This window comes from Coccinella septempunctata, chromosome 3 (genome assembly GCF_907165205.1).
Source record: "Coccinella septempunctata chromosome 3, icCocSept1.1, whole genome shotgun sequence".
Classification (NCBI taxonomy): Eukaryota; Metazoa; Arthropoda; class Insecta; order Coleoptera; family Coccinellidae; genus Coccinella; species Coccinella septempunctata.
This window is the reverse complement of record NC_058191.1, coordinates 12,566,125-12,584,814: the sequence shown is the minus strand read 5'-3', so window position 1 is coordinate 12,584,814 and position 18,690 is coordinate 12,566,125. Positions and strand designations below refer to the sequence as shown.

Here is an 18,690-nt window from a genome sequence, read left to right as displayed (position 1 = left end):
GTACGGAAACTTATTAAAACTATACTAAGAAGAGATATCCGCAATGGACGAACATGAAAACCCTGGCACGACAATGTGCAAGAAGAAATTAACCGATTAAGGGATAAATGGTTTATAGGCAAATGCCCGGAACCAATAAAAAGCAGGTTAGGTTTAGTGGGTCGCGAACTCAGGAGAGTGAGTAACCCCACAGTGTTCCCTAGAAATGGGTTCCTCTGGGCGAGAGATAGAGCCCCGTGTTTTCACGGTCGCAGATTCCCCCTGCTTAAAAAAAAAAAACAATTTCCAGCCGTAGTTAGTAGGAGATAGCCCCGTTGGAATTTGATTGTGAGCATAACGCCAAATATTTGAAATGAATCTAGCTCTTAAGAACTGCTGCATCAATTCTGATTGGCATGGTGGCATACTCGAGCCATCTACATTGATTATTTTAATTTTAAAACGATCGTCATTTATACGTCTTCGAAAATAAAACGAATCTTGCCTAGTCAATTGATTTTATTTTTTTCAAGACGTATATATGGCAAACAAATTCTTGAACCCTATTTAACATATTGTTTTGGTTGCTTTCAGCTGCAAGTCCAAGGTCAGCGAATGTTTTTTGAAAATCTTCGCTTTGCTTCATTATCTGCAGAGGTTTTTTTTACCTTTCTCATAAAAAGCTGGGTTAAAATCACATCCAGTTAGAGCATGCAGTTCAGGAAGAGCATTGCAAACAGAATTTCACAATCTTTGATGCATTCTACTGACATTAATCATCCTTTGATGATTCCTAGTCCCAACTTCTATCTATGCGCATTAATGCTGATTGACCAGCTGTGTTCCGATTGGACGTTGACTGACTATCATAATTTTGATTTACATACCAAAAAACAGAAGTTTATAAAGTTTCAGCCTTGAGAAATTGATCTTATTATGTCGGTGATCACGACATGTTTGACCGTGCACCAAAGGCACATGTTCTAACATCCACTTGACTGACCGCAGCATTTTATTGTATATTATAATTGTAATCAGCTGAGAAAAAACCAGGCTTAATAAATTCAGAGACTTTTTTTGGCTCTGCCTCTCCGTCTAATACGTTCACAGTTCTCATCAGCTTGCCGACTGACTGGGAATATCCGAGGCAAAGGAGGCTGAGCTCCGTTGGATATTTACGGTTTCATTTCAATTCAACGGCTTCGTGGTGAACTCGAATTCTGGATTCTTTTTGATTTTGCTGTCAGTGGTTAATACTGGATCGGAAATATAATGTATGAAATAGAGGAAGTTAAATATTGCGGAATTATTGAACATTTTGGGTAATAATTTCAGGTAGCTGGAATATCCTGGCAAAAATTAAATCTCATCTCCACGTTTCGTCTTCGGTGGACGACAAAATTTATTCTGGAAACCATTTCCAGAGAAAATTGACGCAAAAAAATATCATTTTATGTTTTATTGAAAAAAATAATTGATTGACTGCTAATACTCGAATTCATTGCTATTCAAAATTTTAGCCTCCTTTGTTTCAATGACCACGAGCCGCCACTGCATGCAGAGTCATTTATGCCATGACACAGACGCACTGTCATTAAAGGTATTATCAACACAGGGTTATTGAGGCTTGCTTCGAATGTCTACCTTTATCCTGGATAGTTAGATATATGTCATGGCGGACTTTTTTGAGTTCGCCAAAATTGTAGTTGATCATTTTTCTTTATCTCTTATACTTCGCTCCGCGTTGGCCATACAAGCCATACAATTATTTTCAATAATTATCGTCATTCCAAACTAAAACCTTCACGAATTATACAGTATCTTTTCAGTTTATCGCCAACAGATAGAAGAAATTATAATATGTACTGATATGATTTATGTTTACCTGGATTGTACCTGTCTGTGCAAGTATAGAAGTCACCATGTTTGCAAGGTATATCGATACCCCATCTATCGTTAACAACAATAGTGTCTTTTACTGGACTCTCATTGTACAACCAAGCTACAAATTCTTCAGATTTCCAGTAAGAATCTTTCGCTTCCCAGTCTCCGTCTGACCATAGAACATCAGGTTCATACTTTTCCACTATTTCCTTCATCTCTGGTACAATTTTTTTGTCGACGAATTCAGTAGATGTAAAATTAGAGGCCTTATCAGAGAGGTACATTGGATTGAACCATTCGTAAAGAGAGTGGTATAATCCAAACGTAAGTCCTGCATCCCGTACGGCTTTTGAAATATCTCCTATAAACATAATAAAACGGTTATTGAAAACCAAAATATCAACTTTCTTGAATCGATTTATCTTTACATCTTCTACAAGCTTACCAACTAAGTCTCTATTGGGTCCGATATCTTTTGCGTTCCAACTGAAGGAATATTCAGAAGGCCAAAGCGTATATCCTTCGTGATGTTTGCTTGTAAGGACAACATATCTGAAAAATATCGAAAAATTTCACTGTCAGTCTAGCGACAAGTTGACTTGATACTTGCTTCGCTCCAGATTTTTTGAAGATTTCTGCCCATTGTTTAGGATTGAAGAATTCAGCTTTGAAATCTCGTGCGAAATCTTGATAGGTGAAACCTTTTGGATAGTTGTTTTGCATGTACTCAACATACTGGGATGCATTAGCTGGAAAAAATTCAATTAATTTACTTCAGTCACAAAGCCCGTCGGGTTTATCAGATCCTATACGGGGCGCCTCTCTGGGTGGCTGATACCAGTGACATGGCTGATACTAGTGACATCAGGGAAATTAAATACTAGAAATAGCTGGGGCGGATTAAAGAGGACACAGCGTACTAATTTGCCATTGAGATGTAAACTCAAAAGGTGGAATAACCGGAAATGGTCGATGGCATACAAATGCAGAAGGCAAGGGGAAACCACTGCATTGAAGGTTCATAAAATAATCTCTATTAAATTTCTATGCAAACAACCAGACGCGGCGCTCATTTTGAGGGAGTAAATAAAGATAGTCTGAAAATCTTTTCTTGTAGTATGTGTAGGGTGTTCAAAAGCACAATTTAAAAAAATTATTGTCATTTATACATGGTCTTCGAAAACAAAGATATAGGCCAAAGTTACACTTTTTTGAATGTAACGCTCTGTATTTGACCTCAAAAATGGAATTGCAAGCTCAAATCATCATGATTATCTTCCTCGTTTTCTTCAGATCACTTTATACCTTAGAATGACCATTTACGAGATAATGGCGAAAATGGTTTACTAGTTTTGAACTAAAAATCGAAAATTGCTCAGAAACTACCAGGTTTATATGTAGGGAAGTTTATGAAGATAGTTTCGAAATAAATTTTTTCGTTCAATGAGATATAGAAATACCGGGTGTGCCATTTAAAATGAGAAAGTTTTCGACAATTATTTGTAGTTGATATTTGAGAATTAATTATGATCACTCTGTATATTCCAAGGTTGAAATTTTGTTTTATATGTAAGAGTAGCCAACTTGTCTACTCGAAAAAATTCTGTATGTATCGCTGCCTTAACTAGTTTCTTCATTAACTGCTATTTAAAAAAAATCCATATTTTCGATTTTTCGCCATTATCTCGTAAAGGGTGCTTCTGAGCTATAAAGTAATCTGAAGAAACTCATCATAACTTGGGCTTGCCATTCCATTTTCGAGGTCGAATATAGGGTGTTACGTATAAAAAAGTGTCACTTTGGTCTATATCTTTGTTTTCGAACACCCTGTATTTATGACAATAATTTTAAATTGTACTTTGGGACATCCAACACGCCATAAGAAAATATTTTCAAAATATCTTCATTTACTTCCCCAAAATGAGCGCCGCGTCTGGGGTGGGCCACCAGGTTGTGAATGTTTCCACAATCAGAAAGAATGTGAATGAAGAGGACGACAAAGAATTTCGTTTCATTGGGACACCTTAAAAAGGGGTGGCATTTGAGGATTGTATTATAGGGTGAACGAATGCGAAAAGTTACTACAGGATTTTCGATTAATGTCATCTTAAAAAAATTTTTCATTTGACTTGTCCTATACATTGTATAAATGTCTTAAGGGATCAATAAATATATAATTATAATATTATATCAAAGTATAAAAATAAAAAGCCATGAATATAAGCCAGCTGTCCTGTTAATTGTTAATTCATGTGAAATTTTTGTTAAAGGGTGAAGTAACTTCCGTTAATTCCTTCGAGAGATACCCAATCCCAACCACTGCATCATATGCATTTCATCCCCAGGTTGATTTTTTTGAAATCTACATACAATTGATGTAACGAATTCAACTTTTAGCCAAAGAACATTAACTCGCCTCAAGCTACTGTATATTATGTGTCAATAATTCAATTTTCTTCCATAGCAAAAATAAATATATTTAAAAACTGATCTCTTGTGAGTTTTGTATTCTTCATGCGAATCACTAGATTTGGTATGCCTTGTATAAACGTCAATTATGTTCGTCACATATTTTTGACTTCATATATTCCGAAATGATTTGATATTGTGACAAAATACGTAGTGTAGAACGGACAACATAGCTCTGATTTAAAACCAGAAAATGTTTTGACAAGCTTCATAACCCCACATTTTCGTACTATACAGAGCGGAATGTGTCTAAAACTTCCATGGTAAAATAAAAGTGAATGGAGTATACATATTTCACGTTAATACTATGCTACATATTATATAGAATGCGAACAGAGTCAACCGCAGAAGCAGAAGTGTAATAAATCGGAATACGAGATTCCGAATAAATTTGGCATAATTCGAAAAAGGTATCGCTGGAATTTTTATACATTGTTGCAGCCGTGCTGCAGAGGCGATTTTTAGTTGGAAATACGATACTTCGAGGTGCTTGAGATCAGACGGTATTAAATCTTGGGAATTTCAATAATAACCAGCTCGATAATAGTTGAAAGAGTTAGTGTCGCTCAGTCAGAAAATCAGCAGTTATTAATACCCTACGTTTTCAGAGAGCAACCGGTGATCGGCGGCCTATGTAATTGATCCCAATATCCGGTGATAGGGACTTCGGAACAAGCGAAAATGGTTAGTCATGTAGATTAAGAAAGATTTATTAGTCTGGAGACCCTGAGAAGAAAACAATTCTCAAAATGCGGAGTAGTCGAAATTTTCTTGTAACCGTCCAGCTTGGGAACGCTGATTTTTCAACTCAGCAATAATGATCGTCCAATGATTTCGATTTTGGGACGTTTTGGTACCACCCATAGCGTGGGAGAGAAAGACTGGGGAAAAAGGTACATCGGAAAAAGTTAGTCAGTCGGTCCGGGAACGTGATCTGTAAAATATCGGAAAATATACCCCTTCGAGTCGGTACGGAAAAGTAGAGAAATTATAAATCATTGTAGAGTCAGTCATTAAGGAAAGAGAAAAGGGACTTAGAATAAATAGGTTTTCACGAAGTAAGAGAAAAGTCTAGGTAGATCACGGAATAGAATCGGGGACTCGGTCGGCTCATAGATATCGGGAAAAGTTCAGTGTAAAGAAAAGTCCAGTCCTTTGTTTTTGTTGGTTTTGTTGAAGTAGGAACGGAATATCGGGAATTAGGTAGTTGAAGAAATTTGGAAATAATTTGAAGTTCAAGTCAGTTTATCGGAAATCAGTAAAGTAACATTCGAGGAGTGATCGTTAATTTTCTTGATTCGTAGTAAGACCAGATAAAAAGAATTCGCCGATTAGTGCGGGTAAAGTCTGGTGTCGAAAAGTTTTCATCGGCAGCGTCAGACAAACAGCAGTCGCAGAAAAGGTAGAAGTTCCAATTTTATTTCGTCCAGAGTCTTGAAAGCTCCTCTAAAATTCATTGATAAAGTATTGATTTATTATTGAGCGCTAAGTTGGGAAGTTGAATTTTAACCCAAGATTTTGGTTATGAAAGTATGTTTTATTGTTTTGCGCTTATTTGCATGTTTTTAAGAAATTGAAGATTTTTGTTGGTCGTCTTGGACCGAGTACATATTTGTAGAGAAGCTCTAATTTTATTTTCCAATAGATTTAATTGTTAAAGTTTTTCACGAGTTTCATTTAAACATCTCCCCAGAAATAATAATATTCAACTTCAAGACCTGTCCTTCGTGCGACGGGCCGGATCCACATATTTTTCCCCTTTCGAGGGCCTTCTTATTGTGTATTTAACATCTAAAAATAATCACCCCATGATCAGTGGAAAGCCGCTCTTCTACTGATCTAGATTCTGGGGTGCGTTATTACACTGGTGACAGCTAGGTGGGATTTAAGTTGATTTTTCTGGGGTAGAATACCAAAATTGTTTTATTTGAGAAGTTGATTTTTAAAGTTTTAGTTGTTTCTGAAGCGAGTCGAGTTAAAATCCAACAATTCAGTCGGCGCCATTGTAGAAGTATTGAGAGAATTTTGTTTTAAGAATTTTGTGGTTGATTAAGGGTTGATTGATGGATTTAGTTGAGATTATATCAATGAATTTGAGGACTTTCGGATGAAGGAACTCTGAGTTATTGAGTTATTTCTATTGCCAAGAATAATTTCATTTTGCGTCGATTTTCGTTTATTTCAAAAGAATAATCGAGTTATTTTGTGAAAAGTGATAAGTAGAGTTGTGAACAGAAATTTTTGTTTTCGTTAAAGACTAGCTGCCGCGATATTAGAGAAAGTTGAGTAGAGACTCTTCGTTGTAGTGGATCAGAATTTTCTTTTAAAATCGGATAAGTTATCAAGTTTTAATCGGGAGACAGTTGGAAAATTTGATTGGTGAAGAACGTTGGTGTTCAATAATTTGTGGAAGATTTAATTAATTGATTGATGGAAACGTTAAGAAAAATTTATAAAGTAGTTGATCAGAATTGAAGATTTGAGTTTAATTTTTCGCGACAATTTTATTGTTTTGAGGGTGCATTCTTGGCTGATGGTGAAAGATATTTTTTTTTTTATTGTTTTCAGGTGAATTATTTTTTTGAAGTGTATATTACTGTGTGTTCTGAAATTTTGATTTTGCCGGAATTTGATGGTTTTGAAGTGAATAATTTTTTGAATTTTTTTTGTTGAGTATCAATTACGTAGGATTTTGAACGCAAAGTTGTGTGCGCGGATTTATTGAATTTAGACTTGTAGTTTATCGAAAAATTTTAGAAGAAAAGTCGTCAATCAAGTTATAATTCTTTGGTGTGTTTAATAATTCATTTTGTGTTTATCGGTGACTAGTCGAATGATCGGTAATTTTGTTACAAAAAGTGGGTTGGAGAATTAGTTAGTTTCATTCAAATTTTTTTTTCTTGCGAATTTAAAATCAATTTAGAAAAAGCAGATAAGAAAAAATTGAGATGTTTTAATGCTGTTTTATTAGAATTTGAACACGGATTTAAGGGTGAAATCATTTGAATTATTTTTTTTATCAATTTGGAGGCTAAAATAATTTTGAATTGCGGTCATTTGAATTCAATTGTTTCAATTAAGGGAAATTTTGAATTTTGGTAATTTCAAGTTAAGTGTTTTGATCAAGTGAACGTCAGAATATTTCGGAATTTTAAGTCAGTTGGATATAATTTTTGGATCGGTTTGATTTACAGAATAATTCGGAAAGTTAGGACAAGATAGGGTTGCAGTTTTTTTTTTTCAGGACATTGTTTATTGAATTTTATTTTTGCTGTTGAGATATAATTATTTTTTCAGGGCGTTAATTATTTTTGGGATCACAGTTGCGTTCAGGATAATATTTTTTTCTGCTGATATAATTTTTTTTTCAGGGCGTTAATTATTTTGGGATCACAGTTGCGTTCAGGATAATATTTTTTTTTGGTGATATAATTTTTCTTTCAGGACGTTAATTATATTTTGGGATCACAGTTGCGTTCAGGATAATTTTTTTTTTGGTGATATAATTTGTCTTTTATGGCGTTTCCATATAAGGTTGATATATTTTAAATAGAGAGAGTATTTGGCGTTCATAGTTTGATTATTTCTATCGGGTGTGCGCAGCGTATTTTGGGATTTTTGAATAGGAATACTTGATCCATACTTTGAAATATCGTGAATCTGATATAATTGTTTTGATTTCCTCGTTTAATTTGCGGAGTTTAAAGATAGTTTTCGGATTAAATTGTTATTGAGGTTATTCACAAGGTTTTGAAAAATGTTGCCGGCGGCTAGTGCTAGTGCTACCACCCCTGCGGTGGCTGAGAAAGATGTTATGAGATTTCCGTTTATGTATTCGTTGGGGATGATTGCGACAACCCTTGATAGTTTTTCGGGAAAAGACGCGAAGCGGTACTTCGACAAATTAGAGTTGAGGTCGAAATTGGACGGATGGAGTGAGGAAGAAACCCTTACTCTATTGAAATTAAAACTGATAGGCGTGGCGTACGAATATTTTAAGTCTGATGAGGCGTATGATAAATTGAAATACTCGGAATTGAAACAGCGGCTAATTTTAAAATTTACCCCATCAAAATTGCCAGGGGAGAGTCAGTGGAATTTAAGTCGTTGTTTCCAGCGACATGATGAAGATGTTTCATCATTTTGTACTAGGCTGCGGATTTTAGGCGCGGAATTACTGCGGGAAGATTTGGGCGGAGCATCGTCAGACGAAGAAGCGGGAATCAAAAAGAAAAATAAAGATCTGATACTGAACCAATTCAAAACAGGGTTGCGCAAGGATTTAATGAAGGATATGGGGATAGCGCTATTAAGGGAAGAAAATTTGGACTTAGAAAAAGCGGAAGGACTGGTCAAATTACAAGAGACCGCAACAAGGATGATACAAGAAAGGTCATCAAACATGAGAATATCAGCAGTTTACACACAAAACGTGTGTCAGTTATGCGAGCAGCAGGGTCACTCGGCGAAAGAGTGTAAAAATAGCTGGAGGAGTCAGGGGAATGCAGAACAAAACACCAGAAAAGGGTGTTATTCATATGGTAGATCGGGCCATTTCGCTAGAGAGTGTAGGAATTATAGTAGGTCAGGGCAAATGACTCAGGGAGATTGTTATACTTGCGGTCAAAACGGTCATTGGGCTAGGGATTGCCCAAGACAAAATCGTCAGGGACGAGAGAATTTTAGGGAAAATAGACTGCAGAAACCTACAAACCTAATAAGAAGAGGTGATGTAAATTTGGAAATGATTCAACGAAGGGGGGAAGAAATGGCACAACATTCCACTAGAGAAGGGAATCGAAATACGGAGGCTATTTTCAACCAATTGTCTCCATTTTCGCGGGAGTTCCAACCCAGGAAGCAAGAGGATAACATACATAGGGGTATTAATACTATCAGAATAGAAAATCCGGACCTAGCAGGGGTAGGTCACAAGGGTTGTGATAGGTCGGCGAACCTAGAGTCACTGGTGGAAATCCCGATAAGGGAAGATGAGAATGTACAAGGAAGCAAGAAGATTAGCGGTGAAAGAGCAGTAGCTTGGGAATTGCGAGAAGAAAGGTCTTCGATGGTTAGAGCAGAAGTTGCGGAAGGAATTCAGGAGAATTCAGGTGTTCGGAATGAAAAAATAAAGGGGAAACCGGTGGAGGCAAGCGAAAAGGCAGCCTCAAATAAGAATACTAAGGATTCTGAACGTGAAAACTTAGCGAGAAATACGGAAATGATAGGGAGTAATGCTGAGTACTTACGTGAAAAGGGGCCCAGGGGGTCAAGGATTAGTAGACGCGTGCCAAGGACGATCGCGACGGAGGAATGCCAGTTGGCAGAATTGAATATGGGAATAATCGATAACGAAGAGCAGATGATCGACGTAGATCAGGGGCGTAACTGGGAAACTGATGTTTGCCATGAACAAAGGAGTTGCATGGAAGGAACTGGGAAGGAAATTCGGAAGAATTTAAAAATTAGTACCGGTTATACTAGAAAGAAACGAGGGAATGAGGATGATAACAGGGAACAAGGAAGAAGGTACAAAGAGAAGTTTACTGAAATACAAGTGGATAAAAATGAAGTGGAGTATCAAGGGAAAAATAGACCTAAGGGGTCGAAATCAAGTAAACGAGTATCATGGGACGTCAATACAGAGGAATTTCAGATGGTGGAATTTAGGTTAGGAGACTTGGTATATTTCAAGGAGGTATCTGAAAAATTGGAAAAGAAATGGTTAGGGCCATACAGGATCAAGGAAATGTTTGATTCGGTAACCTGTAGGATACGGAAATGTGGAGGATGGGAGGACAGAATTGTCAATATAAACAGGCTGAAACCTTATGTCGCTAAGGTTCGGAAAAAGCGCCCTGACGAACAGTTGTCAGGAAGAGAGGAAAGATTTGAGGATTTTAGTGAGACAGATTCGGAAATAGAGAAACCTCGGAGGTTTCATCCGATCATGGTTCCACAGAGGTATGGGAGACATACAAGGAATTTAGACACGGAATTAGAGAGCAGTGATGATGACAACAGAGAACCAGACAGGGTGGTAAGGAGGTCTACCAGGATAAGGCGTCCCCCAGATAGGTGGAGACCTATCTAATCAGATAGGAGTCAGGGTAGCGGCAGGAAAATCTGTAGGATTGACCTGTCAGGAGAAGTGAATCGACTCCTGCCCTTTCGCAGATTCCAGGGGCTCTCACTGATCCGGAGAGTCACAACCTGAAAAGGGTCTTCTTCTTCTTTTTCCTGGGTAGTGGCAGGACATTTTGGCTGATAGTCCTGAAAAAGGAATAATCGACCTTTCCCATTCCACAGATTATAAGTAGAATAACAAGGAGGTCCGGTAATAATGACTTATAGTAAGGGAAATGAATGGTATAAAGATGGGTTTCTTTAGTTTTTTTGGGTCAGATGAGCGCCAGGGTCATAACGAATTAATCTCCCGAGAAACCCTTGATCATTATATAGCAGTTGGTTCATTTTCGTTTAGATTGAAATCGTTGAAGTTAAAGGTTGTTTGCTGTATTAAATATGAGAAGTTTTGAAAGAGACACTGTAGAGTTGAAGTATTTTGAGTTAAGCGGGACCTAGAGTCATTATAAGGTGATAGATTTCCTAGAAGAAATTTCATAGTCGGTTGTGTTAGGAGCTTCATGTTGGAAGTTAGGTTAACAAAAAGGGGTCAATTGTGATTTGCTGATGGATGATTTTAAATATCATCAATAAAGAATATCGGAAGAAGATGAAATGAGAAAGAAATAATCCTTGTCGGAAAAGGATTATGAAGAAGCGTTGTGGTCACCCTTTGATGTGAGCACAACGTCCTGCATGCTATTTCATAAGATTTGAGTTTTATTTAGGTATATGATAGGTCATTTTATGATTATTGTTTTCCCCATATGATTAAATTGCATGCTCATGGGAGATGAATTGTTTTGTATGATTTTTGCATGTGTTTTTTTCGTTTTTTCTTGTATTCAGTCAGGTTTTGGTCAATCAATATCCAAAATAAGGTATCTTTGAAAGACAATCCATGGCAGATTTTCAACCAGAAGGAAGGTATAATCATCAGGTCATCATCAGTGGGATAACCTCTGAATGGTGATTAACCTTAGTTACCAGGTGGCGACGGCGATAGTATACCATAGTGCGGAAAACCGGATATTGCGGCTATTTCATCAGAAATGTTAGAATCTTCATGAACTCGAAAAGTTGTGCGCCAAAGAATTAGAAAGTTTGGAAATTTTGCGTAAGAATGAGAGACATTCAACTCAATATGTGGACTTGTGCGTACGAGGGTATTCTGAACTGATCAAGTGAGGTTTATGGAACAATGTCGGTCCGTATATAAGGCTCGAAATTCATCATCCAGAGGTAGACGTAATCGTCATCAGTAGAACGACGATGGTTCAGCTTAAAAAGGTTCTTCGAGAGATGCGAGTGGAAGGCAACCAGAAGAGAATTAGATTAGAGACGGCTGGACATAGACTGTCCACTACACACTTTGACGATCAAGAAGGAATAGGATAAGCTCACCAAACTGCTATTAATCAAATGCATCACTCAGTAAAGAATGTTTTCAACTTAAGGGAGACGAATAACGACGAGAAAGTGCGAGCAAAATCCAACGTCGAAAGTACGCTACCAAAAACAAATCGAGCGATATCCAGGGTTACACCCAATTTTTCCAATAGTGATACCACACTGGACTGAGAGACATAGCCGGTAAACGATGCGCCAAGTAATGTGCCGCGTCAACAAGGTCGAACTGAGTTTGTGTTTTCGTAACCGAGATGATCATACGATATGGACATTAGCACGGGTTGAACAGTGGCGTTCCGTGTAAAGAAACTTTTTCCACCTGAGGTAACTTTTGGTTTTTCACCTGAAGAGTTATTCCACATGATTCCGAGGATGTCTATAGTTGTGTGAGAATGTTCGCGATAGTGAGAAAGAATTCCGAAAATTGAACCTAAGGAACTCCATGTTGGAGATTGTGAAGTGATTATGGAAAAGATGAGGGTAGAAACTGTTTTGATATGACCATTGTCCGAAGAGTGTACTATTTAGGTTTAGTTTGTTTATGTTTGTTTTTTTGTTATTTTATGTTTATAGAGCTTGAAGATGATGTGTGATTTAAAGGACTACTACATAAGTAGAGTTAGAGCATTTGTAGGTTAAGTGATGAGGAAGGAAGTGTAGCTTGTGAGATAAATTCGCTTATGAAACTTAAGTTTGTGAATGTTAGTTTTAGGAAAGAGCAGGACATGATGGACTTTGGACGAATATATGATGATTTAGGAAAAGTTGTGGCATCCAATGCCAAAACTTTTTAAAAGGAGGGAGTGTTGTAATAAATCGGAATACGAGATTCCGAATAAATTTGGCATAATTCGAAAAAGGTATCGCTGGAATTTTTATACATTGTTGCAGCCGTGCTGCAGAGGCGATTTTTAGTTGGAAATACGATACTTCGAGGTGCTTGAGATCAGACGGTATTAAATCTTGGGAATTTCAATAATAACCAGCTCGATAATAGTTGAAAGAGTTAGTGTCGCTCAGTCAGAAAATCAGCAGTTATTAATACCCTACGTTTTCAGAGAGCAACCGGTGATCGGCGGCCTATGTAATTGATCCCAATATCCGGTGATAGGGACTTCGGAACAAGCGAAAATGGTTAGTCATGTAGATTAAGAAAGATTTATTAGTCTGGAGACCCTGAGAAGAAAACAATTCTCAAAATGCGGAGTAGTCGAAATTTTCTTGTAACCGTCCAGCTTGGGAACGCTGATTTTTCAACTCAGCAATAATGATCGTCCAATGATTTCGATTTTGGGACGTTTTGGTACCACCCATAGCGTGGGAGAGAAAGACTGGGGAAAAAGGTACATCGGAAAAAGTTAGTCAGTCGGTCCGGGAACGTGATCTGTAAAATATCGGAAAATATACCCCTTCGAGTCGGTACGGAAAAGTAGAGAAATTATAAATCATTGTAGAGTCAGTCATTAAGGAAAGAGAAAAGGGACTTAGAATAAATAGGTTTTCACGAAGTAAGAGAAAAGTCTAGGTAGATCACGGAATAGAATCGGGGACTCGGTCGGCTCATAGATATCGGGAAAAGTTCAGTGTAAAGAAAAGTCCAGTCCTTTGTTTTTGTTGGTTTTGTTGAAGTAGGAACGGAATATCGGGAATTAGGTAGTTGAAGAAATTTGGAAATAATTTGAAGTTCAAGTCAGTTTATCGGAAATCAGTAAAGTAACATTCGAGGAGTGATCGTTAATTTTCTTGATTCGTAGTAAGACCAGATAAAAAGAATTCGCCGATTAGTGCGGGTAAAGTCTGGTGTCGAAAAGTTTTCATCGGCAGCGTCAGACAAACAGCAGTCGCAGAAAAGGTAGAAGTTCCAATTTTATTTCGTCCAGAGTCTTGAAAGCTCCTCTAAAATTCATTGATAAAGTATTGATTTATTATTGAGCGCTAAGTTGGGAAGTTGAATTTTAACCCAAGATTTTGGTTATGAAAGTATGTTTTATTGTTTTGCGCTTATTTGCATGTTTTTAAGAAATTGAAGATTTTTGTTGGTCGTCTTGGACCGAGTACATATTTGTAGAGAAGCTCTAATTTTATTTTCCAATAGATTTAATTGTTAAAGTTTTTCACGAGTTTCATTTAAACATCTCCCCAGAAATAATAATATTCAACTTCAAGACCTGTCCTTCGTGCGACGGGCCGGATCCACATATTTTTCCCCTTTCGAGGGCCTTCTTATTGTGTATTTAACATCTAAAAATAATCACCCCATGATCAGTGGAAAGCCGCTCTTCTACTGATCTAGATTCTGGGGTGCGTTATTACAGAAGGCACAATATACAGGTATTTACAATGTTTATGAGTACAGTGGATCTATGTATACGCCCTTCTCTGATCACATGCTTCTAATACACCTCAAAAAGGAATCCAATTTTTATAAATTCAAATACAAGTCTACGCCCAAACAGCAAATAATTCTGAAAATGATATCGAACAGTTTCATGGTTTACTACATCTCACCACACTCTATTGGCATAACACTCGAAGCGATAAAGAAAACTGAAGGAAAACGGAAAGTAGACTTGAGAAAGAAAACGAAACAAAACAGAAGATTCAACAAAAATTAGATGAAAATTGCAGAAAATGAAAGCAGGAATGATGATGGTGAACGAAACAAGAAATGTGAACGAGTTCTCGAACAGATTGAAGGTAGTTCTCAAATATCTGAGGTGAACACCACAAAAAGTAAAAAAACCATGGATGACCAAAGAAGTTTTGGAATTAACAGACTTGAGAAAAAAATATAAAAGTAAAGATAACAACAAATACATGAAAATACAAGGACTTATAAAGGGAAAAATAATAAAAGCTGAAGAAAATTGTATGTCGGAAATGTGCGGAAATGAAGAAGGAATGGGAGGAATACATGAGAAATATTTTTGAAGAAAACAGGACAAAACATACCACCCAAAATTTTCTGCATGATGAGGATTTTTCCAATCTTGTAATCTAAGATTGAATATGCAATACGAAACATGAAAAATGGAAAATGTTCTGGCCCGGATAGAGTTCACAGACAGATCATAAAACTCATTGAAGGGGATAATCCGGATATACTCACATCCTCAAATGATATATAAATAACAGGCGAAATTCCTCGGAAATGGTTGAAGTCGTTATTGTTCCCCTTCCTTGAACTAAAAACGCCAAGAAATGCTAGGCACTTTCGACTCATAGCCTTGTGTCACATGTATTGCAATTATTCTTGAAGGTCATACATAACCGAATATATGAAAAATATTGGGAAGGCATTGAATATAGCAAGATGGCGGATTCTGAAGATGTGTCGGAAGACCTCATAATGATAACTGAAATAAACTTCAAACAAAAATCATTTAAATGTTGTCAGAGTAAAACAAATAATACACTTATTTGCCTAGAGTGTTGTAACATATGTCATCAATGTTGTGCTATCAGTCAGGCATAAGAGGAAAGGCTCTCAAACTGTTAGAGAGTTGAGGATTGTGACTGGTATTCCTCAAGGTACTGTGCTGGGGCCTTTGTTGTTCATTTCTCACATTAATCCCTTTTTAAGATTATCTGGCATTGGTGGAATGATCATATCATATGCTGATGACACAGTGCTTGTTTTTGGGGAGGATACCTGGGAGAAAGTGAGAGATCGAGCTGTTAATGGTCTAGCTGTGATAACAAATTGGCTCCGAAATTACAAACTATCTTTAAATTGCACCATAACAAATTATGTCTATTCCTAGGAATAGACCACACTTTGACAGTATGCACATGAAAACGCATAGCATACGGTAGGTGTCACATATCAAATACCTTGGAGTTGTTGTCGATCAATTTCATAAATGGCAGCCACATATCGATTATGTATCGGGAAGAATCCACAAACTCATACATAGGTCATGTACAAAAAGAGTAAGTGATATCCCACAGATTTGCTGTTTTCCGTTGACTAGTGATGGGCAATAACGTTATTTTTCACTAACGGTTATCAACCGTTATGGTTTTTTTTTAATAACGGTTGTTGATAACAGGTGAATACGTTATTTGCTCTGAAAACCGATAACATCTTCAAGGTTTGTCGATTAAGGGGTTTTCTCTACAAATTTAGGGTGTAAACGAGTCACGACTGAGTTGGAAATTTTTGATTATAATTTTTGTGGATGTTTACTTCTTTCATTCATCTTAATGTTACATTAATGTGAAAAAAATTTACTTTTTTCTAAACCAGTGAAATACTTCGCAACTGATGAAAAATATTAGAGTATTCAATGTGTTCCCCAATATTTAAATAACCATTTTTCATTTGTTTTTTCATCTGGATACTCTCATTACCCATTCGTCCTATTCCAAGTTCGATTTATTAATTCTATATAGCCAATAAAATAATACGCTAATATCGGCTAATATCTGCGGTGAGTGCTCCTCCCGATATTTTATCCAATCTCATCACTTCGATGTGAACAACATAATGTACCAATAACAGCCTCCCATCCGCCCGCTAACGTAACAGAACCATCAACCGAGATCGAGAGTCGAGAATATGGCCAACGTTATCCGTTTGAAAAGTGTAAACTGTTAATAAACGCCAACAAACGATCTAACTAACCGCCAACAAGTCCAATGTAGCCGACTGTTATATGAGAAACGGTTTAACTAAACAATAACCGCCAGAAACAACCTCTCTGCTGAACTCAACGGCTTCAACGCCAACGTCGTCGACTGTTATATCAGAAACGGTCTAAATAAACGGCTTATTCAACGCCAACGTCGTCGACAGTTATATGATAAGCGGTCTAACTAAACGCCATCAACGCTAACGTCGCCGACTGTTATATCAGAAACGGTCTGAATAAACGGCTTTTTCAACGCCAACGTCGACGACTGTTATATCAGAAACGGTCTGAATAAACGGCTTTTTCAACGCCGACTGTTCGCGCACACGTTACTGCGCAACCTGTTATTGTTCAGGACATATAACGGTTAGTTATTGCTTTTTTCGAATAACCGTTGTTAAATAACAGGTTAGGGAATAACGCCCCATCCCTACCGTTGACGTTGGTAATGTCAGGTCGTTATATTTGTCTGAGGTCTGCTCTCAGTTTTCGAGTGAGACCTCGACCAGTTCAGACGCATTTCAGAGTGCTATAAAAATGAAAGTGGAAGAAAAAGTCGAAGTGAAAGTGTACACTAGCGAAGCTACGGAGTTTTCGATTCCGTCTACGAAACTTCCGAAGTTCTATATGTGTATGTGTTATAGAGCGGAAATTCGTTCAAATTCAGTGTCTGAGTCCAGATCATTGATCGATGGTTCCATGGATATCACTGGTGAGTCAATTTATTTTTCTGATAGTATAGAAAATATATAACTTAGCCACTTAGCTTTATATTTAGTAATATTGTAGTGAGGATTTCAAATATTTCATTTTTATTCAGAAATACCTCATATAGTTTAATACCGACAAAAAGCCATGTCGGAGGTCTCAGACAATGAGAGCTCCTACATGGGAGCTACGGACACCGAAGACTTCAGCGATGGAGAAGCAGAGGAGCTTATAGGCTCAAAGAAGAGAATGGACAGTTGAAGGCTCAAATTAATAAACTAACTGAAACTGTGGCTCAGTTGTTCGGGGAGATACGCCTCTTGATAGAAGAAGTTAATAAGAATAAAGCCTCAATGCCCTAGTTTTGCTGAAATTGCAAAACAGATTACGGCACAGAAATCCCCCACATTTGCAGAAATTGCAAAGCCGGTAGCGGTCCCCAAAAATTCGTCCAAACAGGAAGTAGCCCCAGAAGCGGTAAAGAAGAAAAATTTTGCAACTCAAGTTGCAAAAACTCAGAACGCGCCGCCCACAAAACGCGCGCGTAAAGAAAGTTCATCCTCAGACGAAGAGACCGCAAAAAAAGCAACGGAGTTACCTAAAAAAGACAAAATTCCACCCATCACGACGATGGGTACAGCCGATTGGGTAGAGATCTCAAAAGATCTCTACATGAAGAAATTCAGCTACAACAGCAACAATCAGGGAAATAATTAGAAGTTTGAAGAAGAGGAAAGCTCCCGGAAGCGATAAAATAACGAATGTTATGTTAAAGAAATTACCTAGAAAAGGTATAGCCGCTCTAACTAATATCGCGAATGGAATTATGAGGACAGAACACTACCCAGAAAAATGGAAAACAGCAGAAGTCATAGTATTCAATAAGAGAATACACCGATTAGACCAAATATATCGATCTGATACTATCGGAGGTAACATAAATACCAACAATGAACACATCGGAAGACCTTGAAAGTGCAGTTGATGAACTAGAAAAGAATATACTAGATGCCTAGAAAAAGAGCACAAAGAAAATAACGAGTCCAGCACCGACACATCCACACGGTGATACACCCAGAGAAATCAAAAATCAGGAAAATTCGGAGACTAAGAAAAACATACAGGCTCAACAAAACAGAGGAACCCAAACCGACACAGCAAAGTTCTAAAAAATGCCCTGAAGGACATGAGAACAAATAGATGGAACAAAAGAGTTCAAGAACTAAATACTATCGATCATTTTGCATGGAAATGCAAAAATGTCTGAGAAGAGAAAAGACTAAAATACTACCTCTCCACGGAGAAAGAGGAATGGCATATACGAATATCGATAAAACAGAAGCACTGGCGGATTCGATCGAAAGAGAATCGAGAATAAATTACAGACCAGCAGTGGTACCACGATCGATCGACAATCTATCGACAACTTATAGATGTCGAATTCGATAAGGCGTTGTCGGCAATCTAATTACACTCGACA

At 37.3% G+C, this 18,690-nt stretch overlaps 1 protein-coding gene across 1 annotated transcript in view; it reads right to left on the bottom strand.

Moving 5' to 3' along the window:
• Positions 1-18,690, bottom strand: part of LOC123309029 (alpha-L-fucosidase) — a 40,527-nt gene that overhangs the window by 11,061 nt on the left and 10,776 nt on the right. Inside the window, exons 2-4 of the mRNA XM_044891877.1 lie at positions 2,474-2,612; positions 2,309-2,415; positions 1,865-2,224 (exon numbers count right to left, since the gene is read on the bottom strand). Coding sequence (XP_044747812.1) covers positions 1,865-2,224; positions 2,309-2,415; positions 2,474-2,612 — 606 coding nt within the window. The remainder of the gene's footprint in view (positions 1-1,864; positions 2,225-2,308; positions 2,416-2,473; positions 2,613-18,690) is intronic.